Raw genomic sequence first — 22,713 nt, forward strand, 5'->3', positions numbered from 1 at the left:
ATGGAACCACATCGTGCTACCTAAGGTATTTTATTTGATAAAGGCACTCTAAAAAGATTTGAGTTGATAGCTAGATATGCTAATGTTTCTCTCATTAGAGATTCTTTTAAGATACCTTAATATGCCAATTAAGTATTTTTAGATGACAACCTAAAGCAGGGATGCACACAGAATTAAATATCACGTAAGGTCAATCATTTTTCATTTATGAATTAATTTTAAATAACTGGCAAGTGGAAGTTGAGAGTAATTATACAATTTTGTGTTTCTTTTAAAAAATAAGTTGTTTAGCTGCCTTTATGTGGAGCAATATTAAGGAGTCTTTACTTATAATTGTTTTGATAAAGTTGGCAAATTGGAAATGACTGGATTCTGTTTTGTATGCCTGGTTTTACAAATAACTGTGGCACTGATCTGATGTGGAATAGCAGACAATGAACCTAAGGTTCAGTCCAAGGCTTTTGCTCTGTGTTCTGACCTGACTCTCTGGCCTCGCAACCAGCAGCAGGATTCTCCGGCACTCATCGCTAGACAGCTGGGCCACCGCCGCCTCGCGATCCTGGACGTCTTCCCCATTTATCTAGAAAACAAATGAAAGTGGCGCATTAGTTTCCATTTCCACAATGCTGCACACAATAAATGGCAAATATCAGCTCATTTATGGTAAATGTATGGACAATGAAGCTCACACAATGGGCTCGTCTTCAGCCCCTCGGTGGTAAGTGCCTTCACTCAATTACGCGCTTACTGTAAGAGGCATATCGATCCCTGAAGGATGGCGGACATCAGAGGAAGCAGTTATGTTCATAAATGTCCAACCTGCGCCCTGGCAACATACATCTAGCAACACAATTAACCAGCCCCTGACAGGTGACGTTCATCTTTCTCCGCTCAGAGTAATGGAAGTGTCACTCTGAGATAATGGTGCTGGGGAAAGCAGGCCCAGCAATACCACAACTGAAATCCGTCATCCTGCGCGCTCGCTGTGAGCCAATTAGAGAGCCGCCGTGTTATCTCTCACCGGGTGATGCTCCCGGGACGCTGCTGCTTGCATTTTCATTTAATCATCTCATATTTGCATGTGGGTCTGACTCAGTTGCCCCAAATCACTCTCTGGATATCTTTTGATGCTTAACGCATCAAACGAGAACAAGCTCATCGGTAATATCCTCGTCTACTCCAGCGTCTTTCTCAGAATTATCTGCTTCGCTAAAACAACAAAACTAATGAAATAAGGTTCAGCTCTTAAATATACTTAAATTTAGAAAAAAGTAAATGTTTTGTTTAATAGGAATCCTTATGAAAGAAGCCAAGCTTGAGTAAATTTTTTTTATTAAAAACAATAGATTCTAGTAGTGTTTGAAATGTACCATTTTTTTTTCTAAGTGCTACAGAGAAAATAAGGTTCCTAAAATTTGCATTTTAAGCTACATTTTCATGTTCAAAGGTATTTAGCTCTTATTGATGTATTTTTTCTTTGCCCTTTATAAATTTATTTTACTTTATAATCATTCCATTCCATACAGACAATGAGATTTTTGACCCATAACACATAATCAAAGAAAGTGGAAAGAAATTTCAATTGAAGAGGTCAAGTAATTCTGTCTAAAATAAGTATTAATTATGTCAATAAATTAAACAAAATGTGGCTGCACTGACCACTATTTTCAATAATTAATCTAACATCTTTCATTGAGAATTTCTTCTTAAAAGCATGAAGTGGACTCCTGAGGTTTTCGCCTTGTGGGTCTCTGGGATTCTGGCTGACTCATGAAGACAGACATAATTATTTGAAGACAAGCTCAGGAATCTCATCTGTGCACCACAATCAATGATCCTTATAGACTCATATTTAGTATGAAGGAAGCAGACAATAATAGTCAAAGAAGGGAAAAATCACACAACCACATGCTGTATTTTCTTACTGTAATCAAATGAATAGCTCCTCAGTTTTTCACTTGTGTGTGTGGACAGGAAATTCAGCTTTTATAATTTTCAAATCTATTTTCTTTTCTTTTTGCAATTTCCAAATAAAATTTATCAAATTAGAAAAAACAAAAACAAAACTTTGATTCCAAACTGGGGACTAATGACCCAGAAGGATATGTTGTAGTTTTCTTTTTTCTTGTAAATATATATATGAAAAGCTATTTCTGTATTGGGTCCAAGGCCTTTTTTCCTTTAAATAAACATAAATTGGTAATGGAGGATTACTACCCCCCATCCCTCGTGTGTAGTTTAAAAATAATAATATGAAAAGTTTTACTTTCTTTGAGTTTTGAGGACTTGCACCCCTTTTATAGTAATTCTTATAGTGTATCTGTGATGCATCTATGTGTCTATCTTTCTTCTTTTGCATCTAGTCTTCTTCTTCCCTCCTTTGTAAGCGCATTGATCCTAAGGAGAATGAGTTGGATGATCTCACACAATTTATCTTAAACTTTTATGAAAAATTTGAAATGCAGTTCTCACTTTTTCTCACTTCCAAATTCTTCATGTAAATTTTACTTACCATTAATCTAAATACTCTTCATTCATGTTAATGTTGCTATTATGTTTTTCTCTATTAAACTGCAGATAATAGTGTCTCTCTCAGGGGGATGTTACAGGATTAAATGGGTTAATATATGTAAAAGGTTTAAATAAGTGACGTATACAGAAAATGTACAACGTTGGTATATATTACTATTAATGCTATTGTTGCTATTATTATTACTATGATTATTTATATTTTAGTCCCTCAGAAAGATTCTTTTCTTCTAAACAAGGCAAATATATTAAAACTCATGCATAACAATGAAATCCACAATAGTGAACATGGTTCTACCTTAAGAGATATCTATCTCATATGTATTTTTAATTCTTAGAGGGTCATCAAAAACACTATGGCTGAGTTTGATTTCCTTTATAGTTGGTATTCTTCTGTCTCCTCTGTGAACTCATAATGACCAGAGCTATGATCTTCAGTTTGGGCATTGTGTCCTTATTTTGGGAGGACAGATCATATGTTGTAGAAACAGTTTATATCCAGAATCATAGGTGGAGTGAAATAAGTTTGCCACAGAAAACCAGCATTAACAGGCAATTTTTATTTCTTTTTTAAAATAAAGGTCACCTTAGCCACCTGGTTAGTAGATTCCATTGTACTTGGAACATTAGTTTGATACTCAGATATTGAGACAAAAAATGCAGCCATAGGTTTCATCAAAGATTCTTCTCATGGAATGAAAAGACTTGAGGAATGGAAACAGAGCTTTCCACCTTCATTTGCTTTGTTTCATGAATGATGGCTCATAGCTGAAGGATTGCTTGTGGGAAAACAGCTTCCTATGCCTGAAAACACCACACAGAAAGGGTGAAGGAGCCAGAAACGAAGGGAGGACATAGATGAGGAGTGGAGTCATCACTATTTACTGAAAGACTTCCATTTCAAGACAATAGAGGGGAAAAGAGAGAGGAAGAAGGCAATATGTGACTTTGTTATAAATTTTTTAAAAAGCCTGCTAGATAATACATCTGTCTCATTTTTTGTGCATGGGCATATGTAAACATTAGTTTCAAAGTGGATATTATCTTGGCTTAGAAGGGATTTGTGGCAATTACAAAGAGAAATCAGCCAAAATCCCACTTTAGGCCTGATCTCCTGTACATGCCTATGAGTGTGTGTGTGTGTATGTGTGGCCTCTCAGGTGGCACTAGTAGTAAAGAACCTCCCTACCAAAGCAGGAGACGTAAGAGATGAGTGTTCAATCCCTGGGTCAGGAAGATTCCCTGGAGGAGGATGTGGCAACCCACTCCACTATTCTTGCGTGTTGAACCCCATGGACAAAGGAGCCTGACAGGCTATAGTCTATAGGGCAGCAAAGAGTCAGACATGACTGAAGTGACTTAGTATTCGAATATGTGTAAAAACTTAGAAGTCTAGAAGTGTCTCAATATAGCTTCTTTTTTGTTTAAATACGACAATTTTTAGGTTTTTCATGTCAGTGTGCCATGGGCAGGTAGGCAACTAAAGCTCTTGGCATTCAACCAACTATAGGTGGTAAAATTTCTTATTTGAAAACCCAAAAATCTTAGGCAAAAAGGAAAGATTTATGTCGAATGTATTGATATTTTACTGTGAAAAAGAAGGCAAAGGAAGCATAGAGATACAGAAGTGAAATAAAGAGAAATAGAAGGAAAATAGTTATCCAAAAAGAGCAAGTAAGAGTAGGAAGACATGCTAAGGACCAGTTTAGGGCAGAGAAAGAAAGACCTGATTAGAGGTTCTAATTAGAGGAACTAATCAGGTTCCACTGTTTTGAGCTTTTGCAGGGTTTTGTCAGGGAATAATCCTTACAAACATGACTGGCTTTTCTGGCCAAGATTAGAATGATATATACTTACAAGGAATTCTATATGCTTACTATGCCAAAGAGAACGTGAGACGAGAGCACCCTTTCCTTTAGATAGCCAATCATGTATGTGTCTTTAGTTTTTCTCTGTGGCTCAACACTACAATTTTGTTAAAGGACTTCCCCATATTAATTCCTGGGAACACATCTAATACAACCAGTTTGTAGCAATAGCACAGCAAATAGACTGTCAAGCACTTAAAAAAAAAAAAAAACACACAAGAGAGCTAGAATGTGTCCTCATGAAGCTGGGTCATAGTTTCTCTTCTGTATGATCCCTACCTTCTGTCAAGATTGTGTGAATACCCTTGTGTGTGTGTGATGCCACTGAGGAAGGTCCTCTAACACATCCACGGAGCACTACAGTTAGAAAATTTTAGCTACACAATGAGGGCAGAGCCATAGAAGTACTATACTTAGGTCATTGTGAACAGGAAATTAAAATCACAATTGCTTTAACAAGACTCATTCAAATCAAAGCCAGCCAGGAAAGCTAAAGGATGAGAAGATTTCCTCTCTTTCTCCTCCTCTCATCTCCCTGGGAAAGGAGTCATTAATTGTTCATTACAATGTATCCCATAATCTCCTTACCAGCCACACAGGAGCTATTTGTTTATGAGTACAATTTTGTCACGGTTTTCTTTAATATAATTTTACTATCACTCTTAAGACTCTTTGTTTCCTGTGTGTGCAGATAGAATTGAATTCTAGGCTTTTTAATGTGACAGGTGTTTATTCATTAGATGTGACATATTTGTCACTGAATATAAACTAATCAGGCAAACCACAGCACTTTATCAATCCTGCTGCTGTTTCAATGAACCAGCTCCATTACGGAATGCCTTATTATCCAGAAAATTTTTTATCTGATAACTTTAACTGCCCACAATATAGCCAAAAATAAGGAAGTGTCGGAACATATGGTATGCAACTATGGAAACACATGTACTCTACATCTGTTGAACTCTACCTGCAGAACTAACAGATGTCATTTTACTAATTGTATTTGTGTATTGTGTATCTAACTGTATTTTACTAACTGTATTTGGGATGTGGTGAGCTAGAAACTAGGAAGGGAGTCCGTGAGGCTGCAATATTGAATATGGGGTGTGGTGAGTAGAAGGTGAGAAGAAAAAGTGACAGCTGGTAACAGCATGAGGAAAATGAAAAAACACCGACCCAATACAACAGAAAAAGTAGCCAACTAGGGTCATTTAATATCGGGGCACACAATCTTCCAGACCTTTCAGTCACTGAGCATTTTACTCCATTATGGCATTGGGTGGTGACTGCTGGGTATGATGTGACCCTCAGCATCAAAGGAAGGTTACGTTCTTTTCAGTTTACTTAATTGAAGATATTAACAAGGTAAACAACCCATTTAAAATGATTCATAAGTCATATACTAATGAAATATTTTTTGAAGCTTCGTTATCCGGATGATACACTAAAATAATGTGCTTTTTATTTACGAGGATACATAATTAAAACTTTACTCCTCCATCTATCCTGTCACTCTCTCTACTGAATATCTGTGTTTCATCCCCTGATTTATTTGTATATGTGAAAAAGATACTGAAAATAGAGTAGCAGACAAGGCTAAATCTTAACTTCTTGATTAACTTCTCCTGCCCCTGAATTATCCAGTAACAGACGTATCCCATTTTGTTTAACCAGAAAGGCGCTCACTAGAGTTGAAATGATATATTTTTGAAGTTTCCTGAGAACTAGTGGGATGATGAATATTCTCCAGTTCTTTCCTAATTGGAGCTTTAGTAGAAGGTCCCTGATGAAAAAGGAATTCTGTGGCCTCTCACTTGAGAAGGGAAAGAGTATGGAGAAGTGGTGTGATTATTTGGTGAGTGTCCCCCTAAAGAAAGGAAAGGCTCAGTAGGACAGCCCTCTGGTGTGGCACAACTTTCTCACAACGATGTCACATTGTACTGTCATCATCTGTGTACACAGCTGTCTTCCTAACGACCCAGGGAGTGCCCCAAAGGCTGCCATGACAGCTTGTTTAGTTTAAAGCCCTGGTTCAATAGAACTGCCATATGACCCAGCAATCCCACTTCTGGGCATACACACTGAGGAAACCAGATCTGAAAGAGACACGTGCACCCCAATGTTCATCGCAGCACTGTTTATAATAGCCAGGACATGGAAGCAACCTAGATGCCCATCAGCAGATGAATGGATAAGGAAGCTGTGGTACATATACACCATGGAATATTACTCAGCCATTAAAAAGAATTCATTTGAATCAGTCCTAATGAGATGGATGAAGCTGGAGCCCATTATACAGAGTGAAGTAAGCCAGAAAGATAAAGAACATTACAGCATACTGACACATGTATATGGAATTTAGAAAGGTGATAACGATAACCCTATATGCAAAACAGAAAAAGAGACACAGAAATACAGAACAGACTTTTGAACTTTGTGGGAGAATGTGAGGGTGGGATATTTCAAAAGAACAGCATGTATACTATCTATGGTGAAACAGATCACCAGCCCAGGTGGGATGCATGAGACAAGTGCTCGGGCCTGGTGCACTGGGAAGACCCAGAGGAATCGGGTGGAGAGGGAGGTGGGAGGGGGGATCGGGATGGGGAATACATGTAAATCCATGGCTGATTCATATCAATGTATGACAAAACCCACTGGAAAAAAAAAATAATAATAATAAAAATAAATAAATTAAAAAAAAAAAAAAATAAAATAAAGCCCTGGTTCCAGGTAGAGTATTGAATCCAAATGCATTGAATCAAAAGAAATATTTTTCAGGGGTTCATATCTAAGAAGGAGAAATGGGACTGATAGAGATAACAACTAAAAGTTTTACAGAATATATCAACAAGTTGTAACTTCTTCAGTGTGTCATTTGAGTTCTCGTTTTACAGGTGTGATCGGCTTCCCTCGTTGCTCAGATGATGAAAAATCTACCTGCAATGCAGGAGACCAGGGTTCTATCCCTGGGTCAGGAAGATCTCCTGGAGAAAGAAATGGTTACCTACTCCAGTCCCTAGAGGAAGAAATGGCAACTCACTCCAGTATTCTTGCCTGAAAAATTCCATGGACAGAGGAGCCTGACAGGCTGCAGTCCACAGGGTCGCAAAGAGTGAGACACAGCTGTGTAACCGAACTGAACAGGAACCCACTGCAGTATGCTTGCTTGGAGAATTCTATGGACAGAGGAGCCTGGTGGGCTACTGTCCATGGGGTTGCAGTATTGAACATGATGGAGCAACTAACACTTTCATTTTTTTTCTTTCTTCTGCAGCGAAATTCAAAGCCCTCTGTTCTTATTTTTTGGGTTAAATTGGATACAAGAGCTGGGTTGCTGTGTGTCTTCCTGCAGTCACTCTTTATGGGAAAGGACTCAGAAGTGACAAAGTGGGTCAAGGAAGATTTATGATAGAAACTTTGGCTTTCAGGGTTTTTCCTGATTTGGCTTGGAACTCTTTCCAGTCTATACACCTCCCATAAGATGCTTACCATCTCTGATGTTAAACTGAAATTCAGTCCATCTCTATGTTTTCACATGTCCATCCTCCACATGTCCTCAGCAACTCATTTGTGAATAATTAAGACTTCATATTTCTAAACTTTCATCATATTGGAACACTGGGATCACTGTTTACCTAATTTATTGTGGAAAAGGCAGCAATAAATGCTGCTGATGCCAGTAACAACAGCAGTTCATGCTTATTACACACCATACACTTATTTCTGGCCATGCACTCATTACTCACTAGGCACATCACATGCTTAATCACATCTAACCTTTGCCACAATATATTTTACTGTTATCATTCTTTAAGAGGAGGAAACAGTCTTACAATGAGAAATTAAGTAAAGCGTCTAAGTAAGTGATGGAGCTGGAAGCTGAAGTTGAGGTATCTGAGTCCAGAGATTATGTCTTACTAATTATTAGCTAATAATTCTTAATAAATGGCACTATCCATTTTTTTCAAAAAAAGGTTTGAATGATAGCTTTTAGTTTTGTAGATGTTACTAACCAGAAACAAAGGGAAATTATTTTCTCTAACATTTTTCAAGGTGTGAAATAAAATGAAAGCTGTTGGACAGATAGAAGGAAACTAGAGAAAATAACTGCACCACGTACTTGCAAAATACGATCCCCTTCTCGAATTCGGCCATCTTTGGCAGCAATGCTGTTTGGATCTACCTGTAAGGGCGAGGACACAGTGTCAGCTGGATATGCAATACCGTCCCCAGAAACAAAATTTTTTAAAAATATAGTTCATGTTTTTCTATTGAGTGATAGAGGGCATGCCAGATTTCTCTCTGGCAACTGATTCTAAAAATGTTAATGAGCTATTTTAGAATTAATCATAATAAAATTAAGGAGAACAAAGTCCAATTTGATCTGTAGACCACTTTTCTCTCCCTCCCTCTCTTTCTTTCTTTCTTCCTTTTATCCTTTCTCCCTTTTAAATTTAATTTTATTTTTTTACATCTGTTCACTCATTTCTGTATCCCAACTGTCAGATGTTGTTTTCAGCTGACATGATCCTCAGATGATGTTAATAACAGAATTCTCTGGACCCAGGAAATGTACTTTCTGCTAGGGTGATTTTTAAATCCTGCCTTAGCTGTCTGAGAAAACCTGATAGCTATATTCTTAAGTCCATACTTATTAAAGGGATTTCTGTGTTATGATCATATTAATTTATAAAGGGATTTATAATCTATGTAGCTCAAAAAGTGAAAAAAAAAATCCTACCCATGCAGATTATTACTAGACACTACTTTACACGTAGGGTGAAGTATATTAACTATCACTTATTTTAGAATAAATAGATATTTAAAGCTCTTTTAAGAGCTTATCAACACTTTAATTGGCCAAACTTGAGTGATGACTTACTGTTCACTTTAGGTAATTTCATCTAGCACACACTTCACATGATGGCTTCCAACCATTTATTGGAGCTTATTCCAGCAAAGCCTGTATTTTTTTTTCCTTTAAGCAAAGTATTTCAAGTGTAACATAAGGTTGATCCATCCTACCCAGATGTTAGATATTACTTTCTAATTAGTTAGTGCCACCCAATAAATGAGTTTTAAGTGATCAGTCAAGAACAAAAGACGCTACAATTACATGTTTAATGTATAGGGAAACATTTTTTCCAAGTACATATGTTCTGTTCCTGTGGCTTTTCTTACTATTCCCGAAACAAAAAGTTCCAAAGCTGACATGTTTAAATAGTAAACAGAGACTTACCTGAAGGAAATGATGGATAATTAATTAATTGTATCCTGTTTAGAAACCATTCACAATCTAAAACTTTGTCTTTAGAACTATAATCAAACTAATATTAAAATTCTGCATTTGTACTTCCATACATACTACAAAAGATAATTCTGCACATGTTGCCTTATACTTCCTTACCATAATCAGAGGGGTTTTCATAGTTGTTTATTTAAAAGAGGTATATATGCAAGTCAAATATTCTCTGGAGATTTTTTTCATGGTAAGAACCAGTCAGTAGATTTTTCGGTAAAGTGATAAAGAAAGATTAACATTTATATTTATAGAGTTTCATAATTTTCTAAGTGCATTATTTTTTCCTAGTCTAAAAACCTCTATAAAAGCAAAACTAAAAGCATTGTACTGAATTTCTAGTTAAAGAAGCTGACGCTTAGTAAGTTATGTAATGTTTTCAAGGTCATGGCCAAGAAAATTTGAAATAGCACAGGAGAGCAATTAGTATTTAGTTTGTCTAACCTCTGGGTTCATGCACATGCATATAACATGCATGATTTCACATACATATGTGTGTACATATGTATGTTAGATAACATATATACATTAGATATATATTAGATAGGAATTAGATAACATATATACATATATACACATATGTGCTCACATGTACATATGTAATTTTAAATCATATGTACATACCTTACTACTTCTCATAAAATGATTCTTTTGGGAGTTTCAAAAATCATCTATAATAATAAACTTTGCTTCACTTTTTTTCAAAATAATTAACACTTAAGGTATTTCATATTTAAGTACCTCACTTTTTCAATTGAGGTATAGTTCATTTTATTCTTTTTCATATTCTTTTCCATTGTAACTTATTATAGGATATTGAATATAGTTCCCTGAGTCAATACCTCACTTTTTGAAAGTGATTATGTGGTTGAATAAAAGAAACTAATGGATGCACTTCTTGGATATGATATGCAAATTTATCAATCTTCAGCAGAGTAAAAGAGTTTTAGTAAATATTTACATTTTAGATTTAAAATATTAGATGTGAATATTAGATTTAAAACAATTAGTTAATGCGATTGCTAACAAGTCAGATAAAAGACACAGCAGGAATGGAAGGACAAATGTTTGCTAATCAAAAACTTTGCCTGACTTCCTGCATACTTATGGGACTTTATTCAAATTTAGACAATGTTACCATTTTTGCACTCTTTCTTACTGGAATTCTGCGGTGAAAGCACCCACATTAAATAAGCTGATAATAATTGCATTACTTGGGCAACATAATTTACTTCTTTAATTGAAAATGACAAGTATTGGAACATGGCCAGTTCTTCACATTTAAGCCTCCCAAGGATTTTCTCATCGTGAGTCATTTCACTCCATTGCTCGCCGTCTGCCTCCCCTAATCTCTCTTCCATGGCATTTCTTACCTCGCTGACATAAATGCCGGTGTCTTCTTCATCATCCGTTCGGTAACAGACTGTCAGACCCAGCTTCTCTTGACTGCTAACACGACACAACTCGACCTCCTGGGAGAAAAACACAGAGCCCGACATTTATCTCAGAGAGAAATCCCACAGCAGGATGCAGAACTCCCTGATATTTTCTGGGTCATCCTGGGATGTTTTCACAACTGTTACCTAACATTTGAATTAACCTATGTTACCAAAATCCTCAAAATTCACTCCCACTATATAGATTTGTATGATCAGGTCAACATTTTAAATTTTCATTATAAAGGTGGAGATGTGCACTTTTTGCATTAAATCATAAAATTTAAAAAGCTCACAAATGATGTTCAAATAAAATATGTATAAATCAATAATGTGGAATCAAGAAAATACTTGAGAATGTCAATACAGGTAGCAAAATGTTTATAAAACTATTCAGAGTTCCTATTTTTATTTTAATAAAACAAAACAAAATTAAAATAAAAAAGATGAACTGGACTCTGCATCAATTCTTCTTTTGAGTTCTATATATGATGATAATCAGAGTTTTGTGTAGCTAGGCCAAGGTTTTCTATTATCTTGTAGCAACTCTCAGCCTTGGAAAGAAATGGGTTCATCCAGGCTGCAGCAAGAGACATCAACAGTCATATGGGCAGAGGCAATGATTCAAAATGCAGCAGTAAATGAACAAGGAATCACATTTACTGAAACACATGGCTAAGGGGCTTGAAATGTCAGTCCTTAGGTAATGTATATTGAATCTATTTCTTGATTTATGTTCGGTAAAATAATAATAAATTTCAGTGTATTTCATTTCTATATAATGAAATAGACTTGTACTGCCCTCAGAAGCAGATGACTTTAGAATAAATTGCATAATTCCAAACAGTAAAACACCAATTGGTGCTCTTATCATGGAGAATGTGTTCCTATTGGATGGAGCATATAAGGCCCCTTAGTAAAGGGCCTTTCAGATGAGAAAGAGCTAATCAGATGAGGAAGATCAGAATAGATTTAAACTGGAAATGACCAAATGACCAAATCTAGACCAAGTTTCTAAAACTCAGGTTTTGTGGGAGTTATGAATTTGTCTGTCTTGCTTAATACTCTTTTTCTCTAGGGCCTAGAACAGGTACAGCCTTAGTGTGGGAACTCAGTCCATGCTGGTTGACAGATAATGGCTTTTATTTCAAAACATGTCTGAGTGTTTGTCATTTTTTGTAAACCAATAATCAATATTTCCTCTTTAGTTGGAGATAGATTTTGTGTGCATGCATTGAGTGTGTGTATGTGCATAAGTGAATGAAGGGAATAAAGTTTAATATAGTGTCCATCATCTCAAGTAGTTACCAGGACTAAATAAAGAGATACTCACTCAATTTCAAACTAGAGGATATTTCCAGTACACTCTGCTACATTTGAAGAAGTTTCTTCCATTTTAACTTTGTATTTCAGCAAAGGACTTGTCATTGGAAAATAACCATTTATTTCAATGACATACTACAAACCATATGTTTATACTTGCCATAGGTAAATCCTTAACAAGGACAGACTGTCATAAGCTCCAGTGACCAACAATTTCACAGCTAACAGCAAATAAAAGAAAATTGAAATCTTGCATCTTGAGACATGTACTGCAAATTGGTAAAGTACATGAAACCATGACCAATGCTGACTTTCCAGCTGGTGGACAAAGATACTCTAAATTACACTACAGGGCTTAAAAAGGGCATGGCATATGCTGAACAACAACAACAAAAAACTCTTTTCACCCAGAGGAAAAATAGGAAACAGTGACATGTTTCATGACCAGAAGCAAAAAGTATACACTCATGAAGGGCATTTTCAAAACTGGCAACAATTAATGCCTCCAGAGGGAAAGAATACCTGACTAAAACTGTAACAATATGAAGGAATTACAGCAACAAAAGAGCTCCAATTACAGCAATGAAGTATATACAGTTAAGGAGTAAAGAAGTTTATGATTCCTAAGAGGCCTACAAGGAAATCTAAACATCCCATAAAGAACTTATGGGATGAGAGTGGGAACTTAAAGCAAACGAGGAGCTGAAATCCATTGACTTTCCATGTCCTTCCAATAGCACAAAAGAAACACTCCACACTGCAGGAAGTCATCTCCAGAGGGAAGTGTTCCTTTCCTGAGTGTTTTCTTTGCACTCTCAATGGTGTATATTGCTTTGTAAAATCAATTGTTTTGATTGATTGGTGTAAATTGTTTTGGTGTTTGTTTAAAAGATGCATATCTAAATATCTTATAATAAATGAAACCAATCTATTAAAACAAAAAGGGCAGAATCATCAATAAATTATCAATATTGCGAACTGTTTAATAAGAATCACAAGGAAACGGAGATCTGAGAAACTGAGGTCATATTGAACCTAAGCAAAATTATGAAGCCGGTCTCAAAGCTACCCACAGCACCTTTGTTTTCAATAGCATCTCCTCCCCTGCCCTTTTAAGATACTGGACACCCTGCATCTATTTCTTTAGCTTCCTGGAGTTCCTAAGGTCTGCCTACCTAGAAAGCCATTGGTGTTCAGGTTTGTCATTCTAATTATCTCCTAGCAAAATCTGGCCCTTGGTATCATCTTCCATTATCTCACAAGTAGCTCTCGAGAGATAAAGAAAATTGATAATAAATATTTCCTAAGGGGATAATTATTTATAATTTTTTAAAATGTTGTCCCATCCAGTGTTTGGTTCACACTAATAAAAACTGAACATACAATTCTTATTACAAGCCTTAATTCAAAGGACTGAACTTATGGAAGTAAGATTCCAGGCTCTGAGGAAGACTCAAGTGAGATTTCCTGCAGCCCACAAACCACCTAACACCAGCTTCAAGAGTAGACTTGCAATTCTTTCTTTGGTTGAGAATGTTTTGGGTATTACATATTTCATATTGGTATACAGAAGCATACACTTTAGAATCAAAGTTTCTTTAATTCTATGACTAAATAATTTATAAGCAGCTACCTGTAGACCATTTTGTTTGTATGAGGCAAAGGTGGCTTTGTAAAGGCTGCTTATCTGAAAGGAATCCTCCAGCCCAGGGTTCATTTAGTATTCTCTTCACAGTGCGCACAAGCCTCTGACTTCTGAAAAAACAACCTCCTGGTAATAGAGCATGTTTTCCCTAACAACTTTCATACCTTTCCCTCTATCACAAGGAAGCTGTTTGATGAAAATTATAAAAGTGAAATGCTCTCTCTGTACATTTTCTCTGCAAAGACAGTTCTTGGGCATCTACAAATCAAAGCCAAGCCCTCCTGGATGGCACTGCTAACCATTCATAAGGCATTTGTGACTAGAGTGGAAGAATCTCTTCACACACCTGGTGAAACCACATTAATTTTGGCTTAAATGTGCTTTAAGATCTTAGGTTCCAGGAATATGTATAATCCCTTAAGAAATCATGCCATAATATCTAATCCTGTGAGAAACTGATTATGGAGGTTGAGGGTGGAGTAAGAGATCAAAGTTAGTAGAGTTTACTGTGAAACATCCTTCGAATCGTAGAAAGAATGGGATTTTTATATAAATTGGTTGCACTACAGTGCTGTGAAAATTTTATATTTTAATGATTCAGTCTCAGGTGGAACAAGGAAGTTAAAAAATATAAACACGCTTTTGCTTTTCAAGTGGAATTCTCTAGTTGGAAGATCTGAGGCTTCAGGCTGCCTGCAATGTCCATTTATTGGAGTGTAATTGCCTTACAATGTTGTGTTAGTTTCTGCTATACAACAATGTGAATTTAAGCAAATTGTTTCTACACTCCAGAGAGCCTGAGGCCCATGGCATGAGTGAGAAAATTCAGAGGCAATCCATACTACAGGGCTTCCTCTGAGGCTCAGCAGTAAAGAATCCACCTACAATGCTGGAGCTGCACGAGACATGGGTTCGATCCCTGGGTCAGGAAGATTGCCTGGAGGAGGGCACAGCTACCCTCTCTAGTCTTCTTGCCTGGAGAACCCCACGGACAGAGGAGTCTGGCAGGCTGCAGCCCATAGGCTCACAGAGTCGGACATGACTGAAACGACTTAGCACATCACAGCAATCAGTACTACACAAGCCAGAATGAAAACCAGGGCTAGACAGGATGGTCACCGATACCTACCGACAATCCAGAGATGGGGTCTAGTGTGTCCATATTTGTATTTTAATTTTATTTCCTTTTTATTTATAAGACAACATGTGCTGTGTTGTGTTTAGTTGCTCAGTCATGTCCAACTCTTTCCGACCCCATGGACTGTAGCCCGCAAGGCTCCTCTGTCCATGGGGCATTCTCCAGGCAAGAACACTGGAGTGGGTTGCCATGCCCTCCTCCAGGTGATCTTCCCAACCCAGGGATAGAACCCAGGTCTCCCTCAATGCAGGCAGATTCTTAACCATCTGAACCACCAGGGAAGCCCAAGAATACTGGAGTGGGTAGCCTATCCCTTCTTCAGGGGAACATCCTGACCAACGAATTGAACCAGGGCCTCCTGCATTGCCGGCAGATTTTTTTACCAGCTGAGTCACCCGGGAATCCCCATAAGACAACATATCCACTATTTTATCAGCTTAGCTTTAATCATATATAGCTATCTTAAATTTTGCAATGTTGATTACTAACTAGTGAAGTACCACACTTAGTTGTCCCAACAAGATCTTTATTGAAAATGAATTAAGTGGGAAATATGAAAACTTTAACCTCTACATCCATGAGAAGCTTAGATACCCTACTATGGAAAAATCATTTTGATTCACTATCTCTTGGATAGTGAAAATCAGGTATAAAGTTCAATAAGAAATAAACAAAAAAACTCCTGAAATCCTCAAAATTGCTGTCACATTTCAGGTTTTGACACCTCAACTCCAAACATTCATAACAAATTACTGCAACTAGTAACTAAATCACATTTTGTAGAGACATTAAGATAAAAGTGAAACACATGGCCTTGTCTTTTACATTGACACCTTTTATCTCACCACTGAGATGAAGTGAATGGTTGGTGAAGACTCAACCACTTTCCCTTCTTAAAGATATTGTTACAAAATATAGGTAGTATTTAGCCCCCAGTTTCCTGTTCTTAGAGACTTTCTGGATCTTTTGAGAAATAAAGGGGTCACATTTTCCTTGATCCAGACTGTCTCCTTCTTGTGGTCTCTGAATCACCTTGCTAACTGCTAAGTCACCTCAGTCGTGTCCGACTCCATGTGACCCCATAGACGGCAGCCCACCAGGGTGCCCCATCCACGGAATTCTCCAGGCAAGAATACTAGAGTGGGTTGCCATTTCCTTCTCCAATGCATGAAAGTGAAAAGTGAAAGTGAAGTTGCTCAGTCGTGTCCGACTCTTAGCAACCCCAAGGATGGAAGCCTACCAGGCTCCTCCATCCATGGGATTTTCCAGGCAAGAGTACAGGGAGTGGGGTGCCATTGCCTTCTCTGCTGAATCATCTTAGGAAGTCTTAAATTACCCATTTGGAATAAATTTTACACCTTAACAAAGAAAAAGATGTTAATTTTGTTTATACTTTTAACTGAAGGAGGGAATGGATTCATGAGGCTAGTAATTGAGCCCATGTCATGAAATCTGGACCAGGAATAGAAATGAGAAAGTTAACATCAAGGTGAGTGTGAGAAGTGGTTTGTATCATTCTGCTGTGGCAGTTATAGAGTCAGGCCAGCTTCAGGCACACCTGCCCTTTAATGAGCTTTCACTCAGCCCTGCTCTGTCTACATCAAAGAACAAAGACAGGGGAGGAAACCACAGAAACATGCTGGTTACATCAGACATGTTTTTTTCCCTTATTTTGAGCTTGTGCCTTTTGAGAAAGCTGCACTGGTTTTTAGATATTAGGATCATATAGTCTACCTTTGTAACCCTGGGTTTTTCAGAATTGACACTTGAGATTTGAACAAAACATTAAATGATCATTTATTAGCTTATAAATGGCAGCAATGCTAAACATCCATAGTCATTTTTTGTCTATGTTTTGTGATTTGTATGTTAGCTCTTGGTGGGTCTCCATCAAAATAATTCAACATATCATAGCAATCTATGGAAAAAACTACTCCAAAATGTTATCTCCATAGTTGCTTTACTTCTAAAATATCTACTTTAGCATTTCATGCTCTGATCAACTCAGATACTCTTCCATTCCCACTCCAGCATTTGTGCTCTATCAGGGGATCTTGAACTAGTTGACTTTTCACTATCAATAATTCCCTTATGCCCTCTCCTCTCTCCTTGTCCAGCTTGAAACTGCAGTTAGTAACGATACTCTTTTAAAATTCCACGTCCCCCTCTTTGTTCTCTGCCTTTACCGTATCACCCAGCAAAAGTCAATCACTGTTAAGCCCAACTATTCACTCCCTTGGGTTTTCACCTAAATGGTTGCAGTATGGTCCTGGAGGAAAAGGCACAGTCATGCTGACCACGTGGACAGCTTTCACTGTAAGTTCATTCCCACAAACCTCAAATGGACCATCAACACTGGTCGACAATCCCAAATGCTTCCCTTGTGAAGCTGCTCTTCTTTCTTCATAAATTTTCCAATAAAATATGCCCACTCTCAGCTGATGGCCTCCCCTCATACTTCACAGGATACTAAGAGATTCTTATTACTTCAACTTTGCACTCTCCCAGATGAGTATTTTGCACCCCCTTTCTCTACAACTCTGCCATGGTGTCTTCTCTCTCTCAACGCATAGTCAATCACTTGATTTCACACTTTGTGGGGAAAAAAATAAGCCATGAGATGGAAACTGCTACATCTTCCCTCCACTCAGCATATTAATCTAAATTCATCTGTATCCACCCTGTAGAGTAGAAACTCCACAACAATGGTGATCCACTCTAGGTTGAGGGCTGCTGACAGAATCAAATAAAAAAACGTGGAAGACGTAATAGAATAGACTTGGTGTTCACTAAGCCTGAATTCCCAGGCAGAGAACTTTGACTATGTAAAGGCACAGAGATAGGGAAAGCATGACATGTGAGATGAGCTTTAAGTAGCTAATGTGTGTGAAGCTAAGGGTTGAAGATTGGAGTGGGTGAGAGTTCATGGTGAAAAATAAAACTGGAAAAGTGGCAAGATCATGGAAAAATGACTACACTGTATTAAATAACTAGATCTGCAAAAAAGTAAAGAAGACTAACTGAAAAGGAACATAGTCTGATATGCAGTTTAGAAAATGGCATCAGCAGTAGCACGGCCCATGAGTTGTACGGGTTAAGAGACAAGAACGCAAGTGGGGAATGTTATCAACACATGAAGGAGAAGGTAAGGGTTTGAATGTATCAGTTCTTAACACTGTTATTATTATTGTTATTTTATTGATAAGGAAAATGAAGCATCAGTTCAGTTCAGTTGCTCAGTCGTGTCTGACTCTTTGCGACCCCATGAATCGCAGCACGCCAGGCCTCCCTGTCCATCACCAACTCCCAGAGTCTACTCAAACTCATGTCCATTGAGTCGGTGATGCCATCCAACCATCTCATCCTCTGTCATTGCCTTCTCCTGCCCTCAATCTTTCCCAGCATCAGGGTCTTTCAAATGAGTCAGCTCTCCACATCAGGTAGCCAAAGTATTGGAGTTTCAGCTTCAGCATCAGTCCTTCCAATGAACACCCAGGACTGATCTCCTTTAGAATGGACTGGTTGGATCTCCTTGCAGCTCAAGGGACTCTCAAGAGTCTTCTCCAACACCACAGTTCAAAAGCATCAATTCTTCTGTGCTCAGTTTTCTTCACAGTCCAACTCTCACATCCCTACAAGACCACTGGAAAAACCATAGCCTTGACTAGACGGAACTTTGTTGGCAAAGAAATGTCTCTGCTTTTTAATATGCTATCTAGGTTGGTGATAACTTTCCTTCCAAGGAGTAAGTGTCTTTAAATTTCATGGCTGCAATCACCATCTGCAGTGATTTTGGAGCCCCCCAAAATAAAGTGAGCCCCTGTTTCCACTGTCTCCCCATCTATTTGCCATGAAGTGATGGGACTGGATGCCATGATCTTAGTTTTCTGAATGTTGAGTTTAAGTCAACTTTTTCACTCTCCTCTTTCACTTTCATCAAGAGGCTCTTTAGTTCCTCTTCACTTTCTGCCATCAGGGTGGTGTCACCTGCATAACTGAGGTTATTGATATTTCTCTCAGAAATCTTGATTCCAGCTCGTGCTTCAACCAGCCCAGCGTTTCTCATGATGTACTCTGCATATGAGTTAAATAAGCAGGGTGACAATGTACAGCCTTGAAGTACCCCTTTTCATATTTGGAACCAGTCTATTGTTCCATGTCCAGTTCTAACTGTTGCTTCCTGACCTGCCTATAGGTTTCTTAAGAGGCAGGTCAGGTGGTCTGGTATATCCATCTCTTTCAGAATTTTCCACAGTTTATTGTGATCCACACAGTCAAAAGCTTTGGCATAGTCATTAAAGCAGAAATTGATGTTTTTTTGGAACTCGCTTGCTTTTTTGATAATCCAACAAATGTTGGCAATTTGATCTCTGGTTCCTCTGCCTTTTCTAAAACCAGCTTGAACATCTGGAAGTTCACAGGTCACATATTGCTGAAGCCTGGCTTGGAGAAATTTGAGCATTACTTTACTAACGTGTGAGATGAGTGCAATTGTGTGGTAGTTTGAGCATTTTGGGGATTGCCTTTCTTTGGGATTGGAATGAAAACTGACCTTTTCCAGTCCTGTGGCCACTGCTGAGTTTTCCACATTTGCTGACATATTGAGTGCAGCACTTTCACAGCATCATCTTTCAGGATTTGAAATAGCTCAACTGGAATTCCATCACCTCCACTAGCTTTGTTCGTAGTGACACTTTCTTTCTTTTTTTTTTGGGGGGGGGGTTTGTCATAAATTGATATGAATCAGCCATAGATTTACACGTATTCCCCATCCCGATCCCCCCTCCCACCTCCCTCTCCACCCGATTCCTCTGGGTCTTCCCAGTGCACCAGGCCCGAGCACTTGTCTCATGCTTCCCACCTGGACTGGTGATCTGTTTCACCATAGATAGTATACATGCTGTTCTTTTGAAACATCCCACCCTCACCTTCTCCCACAGAGTTCAAAAGTCTGTTCTGTATTTCTGTGTCTCTTTTTCTGTTTTGCATATAGGGTTATCATTACCATCTTTCTAAATTCCATATATATGTGTTAGTATGCTGTAATGTTCTTTATCTTTCTGGCTTACTTCACTCTGTATAATGGGCTCCAGTTTCATCCATCTCATTAGGACTGGTTCAAATGAATTCTTTTTAATGGCTGAGTAATATTCCATGGTGTATATGTACCACAGCTTCCTTATCCATTCGTCTGCTGATGGGCATCTAGGTTGTTTCCATGTCCTAGCTATTATAAACAGTGCTGCGATGAACACTGGGGTGCACTTGTCTCTTTCAGATCTGGTTTCCTCAGTGTGTATGCCCAGAAGTGGGATTGCTGGGTCATATGGCGGTTCTATTTCCAGTTTTTTAAGGAATCTCCACACTGTTTTCCATAGTGGCTGTACTAGTTTGCATTCCCACCAACAGTGTAAGAGGGTTCCCTTTTCTCCACACCCTCTCCAGCATTTATTGCTTGTAGACTTTTGGATAGCAGCCATCCTGACTGGTGTGTAATGGTACCTCATTGTGGTTTTGATTTGCATTTCTCTAATAATGAGTGATGTTGAGCATCTTTTCATGTGTTTGTTAGCCATCTGTATGTCTTCTTTGGAGAAATGTCTGTTTAGTTCTTTGGCCCATTTTTTGATTGGGTCATTTATTTTTCTGGAATTGAGCTGCAGGAGTTGCTTGTATATTTTTGAGATTAATCCTTTGTCTGTTTCTTCATTTGCTATTATTTTCTCCCAGTCTGAGGGCTGTCTTTTCACCTTACTTATAGTTTCCTTTGTAGTGCAAAAGCTTTTAAGTTTCATTAGGTCCCATTTGTTTAGTTTTGCTTTTATTTCCAATATTCTGGGAGGTGGGTCATAGAGGATCTTGCTGTGATTTATGTCGGAGAGTGTTTTGCCTATGTTCTCCTCTAGGAGTTTTATAGTTTCTGGTCTTACATTTAGATCTTTAATCCATTTTGAGTTTATTTTTGTGTATGGTGTTAGAAAGTGTTCTAGTTTCATTCTTTTACAAGTGGTTGACCAGTTTTCCCAGCACCACTTGTTAAAGAGGTTGTCTTTTTTCCATTGTATATCCTTGCCTCCTTTGTCAAAGATAAGGTGTCCATAGGTTCATGGATTTATCTCTGGGCTTTCTATTCTGTTCCATTGATCTATATTTCTGTCTTTGTGCCAGTACCATACTGTCTTGATGACTGTGGCTTTGTAGTAGAGTCTGAAGTCAGGCAGGTTGATTCCTCCAGTTCCATTCTTCTTTCTCAAGATTACTTTGGCTATTCGAGGTTTTTTGTATTTCCATACAAATTGTGAAATTATTTGTTCTAGTTCTGTGAAAAGTACCGATCACATCCTGGGCCATAAATCTGGTCTTGGAAAATTCAAAAATATTGAAATCATTCCAGTCATCTTTTCTGACCACAGTGCAGTAAGATTAGATCTCAATTACAGGAAAAAAAATTGTTAAAAATTCAAATATATGGAGGCTAAATAACACGCTTCTGAGTAATCAACAAATCATAGAAGAAATCAAAAAAGAAATCAAAATATGTATAGAAATGAATGAAAATGAAAACACAACAACCCAAAACCTATGGGACACTGTAAAAGCAGTGCTAAGGGGAAGGTTCATAGCATTACAGGCTTACATCAAGAAACAAGAAAAAAACCAAATAAATAACCTAACTCTACACCTAAAGCAATTAGAGAAGGAAGAAATGAAGAACTCCAGGGTTAGCAGAAGGAAAGAAATCTTAAAAATCAGGGCAGAAATAAATGCAAAACAAACTAAAGAGACCATAGCAAAAATCAACAAAGCTAAAAGCTGGTTTTTTGAAAAAATAAACAAAATTGACAAACCATTAGCAAGACTCATTAAGAAACAAAGAGAGAAGAACCAAATTAACAAAATTAGAAATGAAAATGGAGAGATCACAACAGACAACACTGAAATACAAAGGATCATAAGAGACTACTACCAGCAGCTCTATGCCAATAAAATGGACAACTTGGATGAAATGGACAAATTCTTAGAAAAGTATAACCTTCCAAAACTGACCAGGAAGAAATAGAAGATCTTAACAGACCCATCACAAGCAAGGAAATCGAAACTGTCATCAAAAATCTTCCAGCAAACAAAAGCCCAGGACCAGATGGCTTCACAGCTGAATTCTACCAAAAATTTAGAGAAGAGCTAACACCTATCTTACTCAAACTCTTCCAGAAAATTGCAGATGAAGGTAAGCTTCCAAACTCATTCTATGAGGCCACCATCACCCTAATTCCAAAACCAGACAAAGATGCCACAAAAAAAGAAAACTACAGGCCAATATCACTGATGAACATAGATGCAAAAATCCTTAACAAAATTCTAGCAAACAGAATCCAACAACATATTAAAAAAATCATACACCATGACCAAGTGGGCTTTATCCCAGGAATGCAAGGATTCTTTAATATCCGCAAATCAATCAATGTAATACA

General features: G+C 37.7%; 1 protein-coding gene across 1 annotated transcript in view; it reads right to left on the reverse strand.

Annotated features, from left to right (window-relative positions):
- PDZRN4 (PDZ domain containing ring finger 4) overlaps positions 1-22,713 on the reverse strand; it is a 398,606-nt gene that overhangs the window by 12,005 nt on the left and 363,888 nt on the right. Inside the window, exons 6-8 of the mRNA XM_061129809.1 lie at positions 11,073-11,171; positions 8,521-8,583; positions 479-580 (exon numbers count right to left, since the gene is read on the reverse strand). Of these exons, the coding sequence (XP_060985792.1) occupies positions 479-580; positions 8,521-8,583; positions 11,073-11,171 (264 nt within the window). The remainder of the gene's footprint in view (positions 1-478; positions 581-8,520; positions 8,584-11,072; positions 11,172-22,713) is intronic.

This window comes from Dama dama, chromosome 3 (assembly GCF_033118175.1).
Source record: "Dama dama isolate Ldn47 chromosome 3, ASM3311817v1, whole genome shotgun sequence".
In the NCBI taxonomy this organism is placed as follows: Eukaryota; Metazoa; Chordata; class Mammalia; order Artiodactyla; family Cervidae; genus Dama; species Dama dama.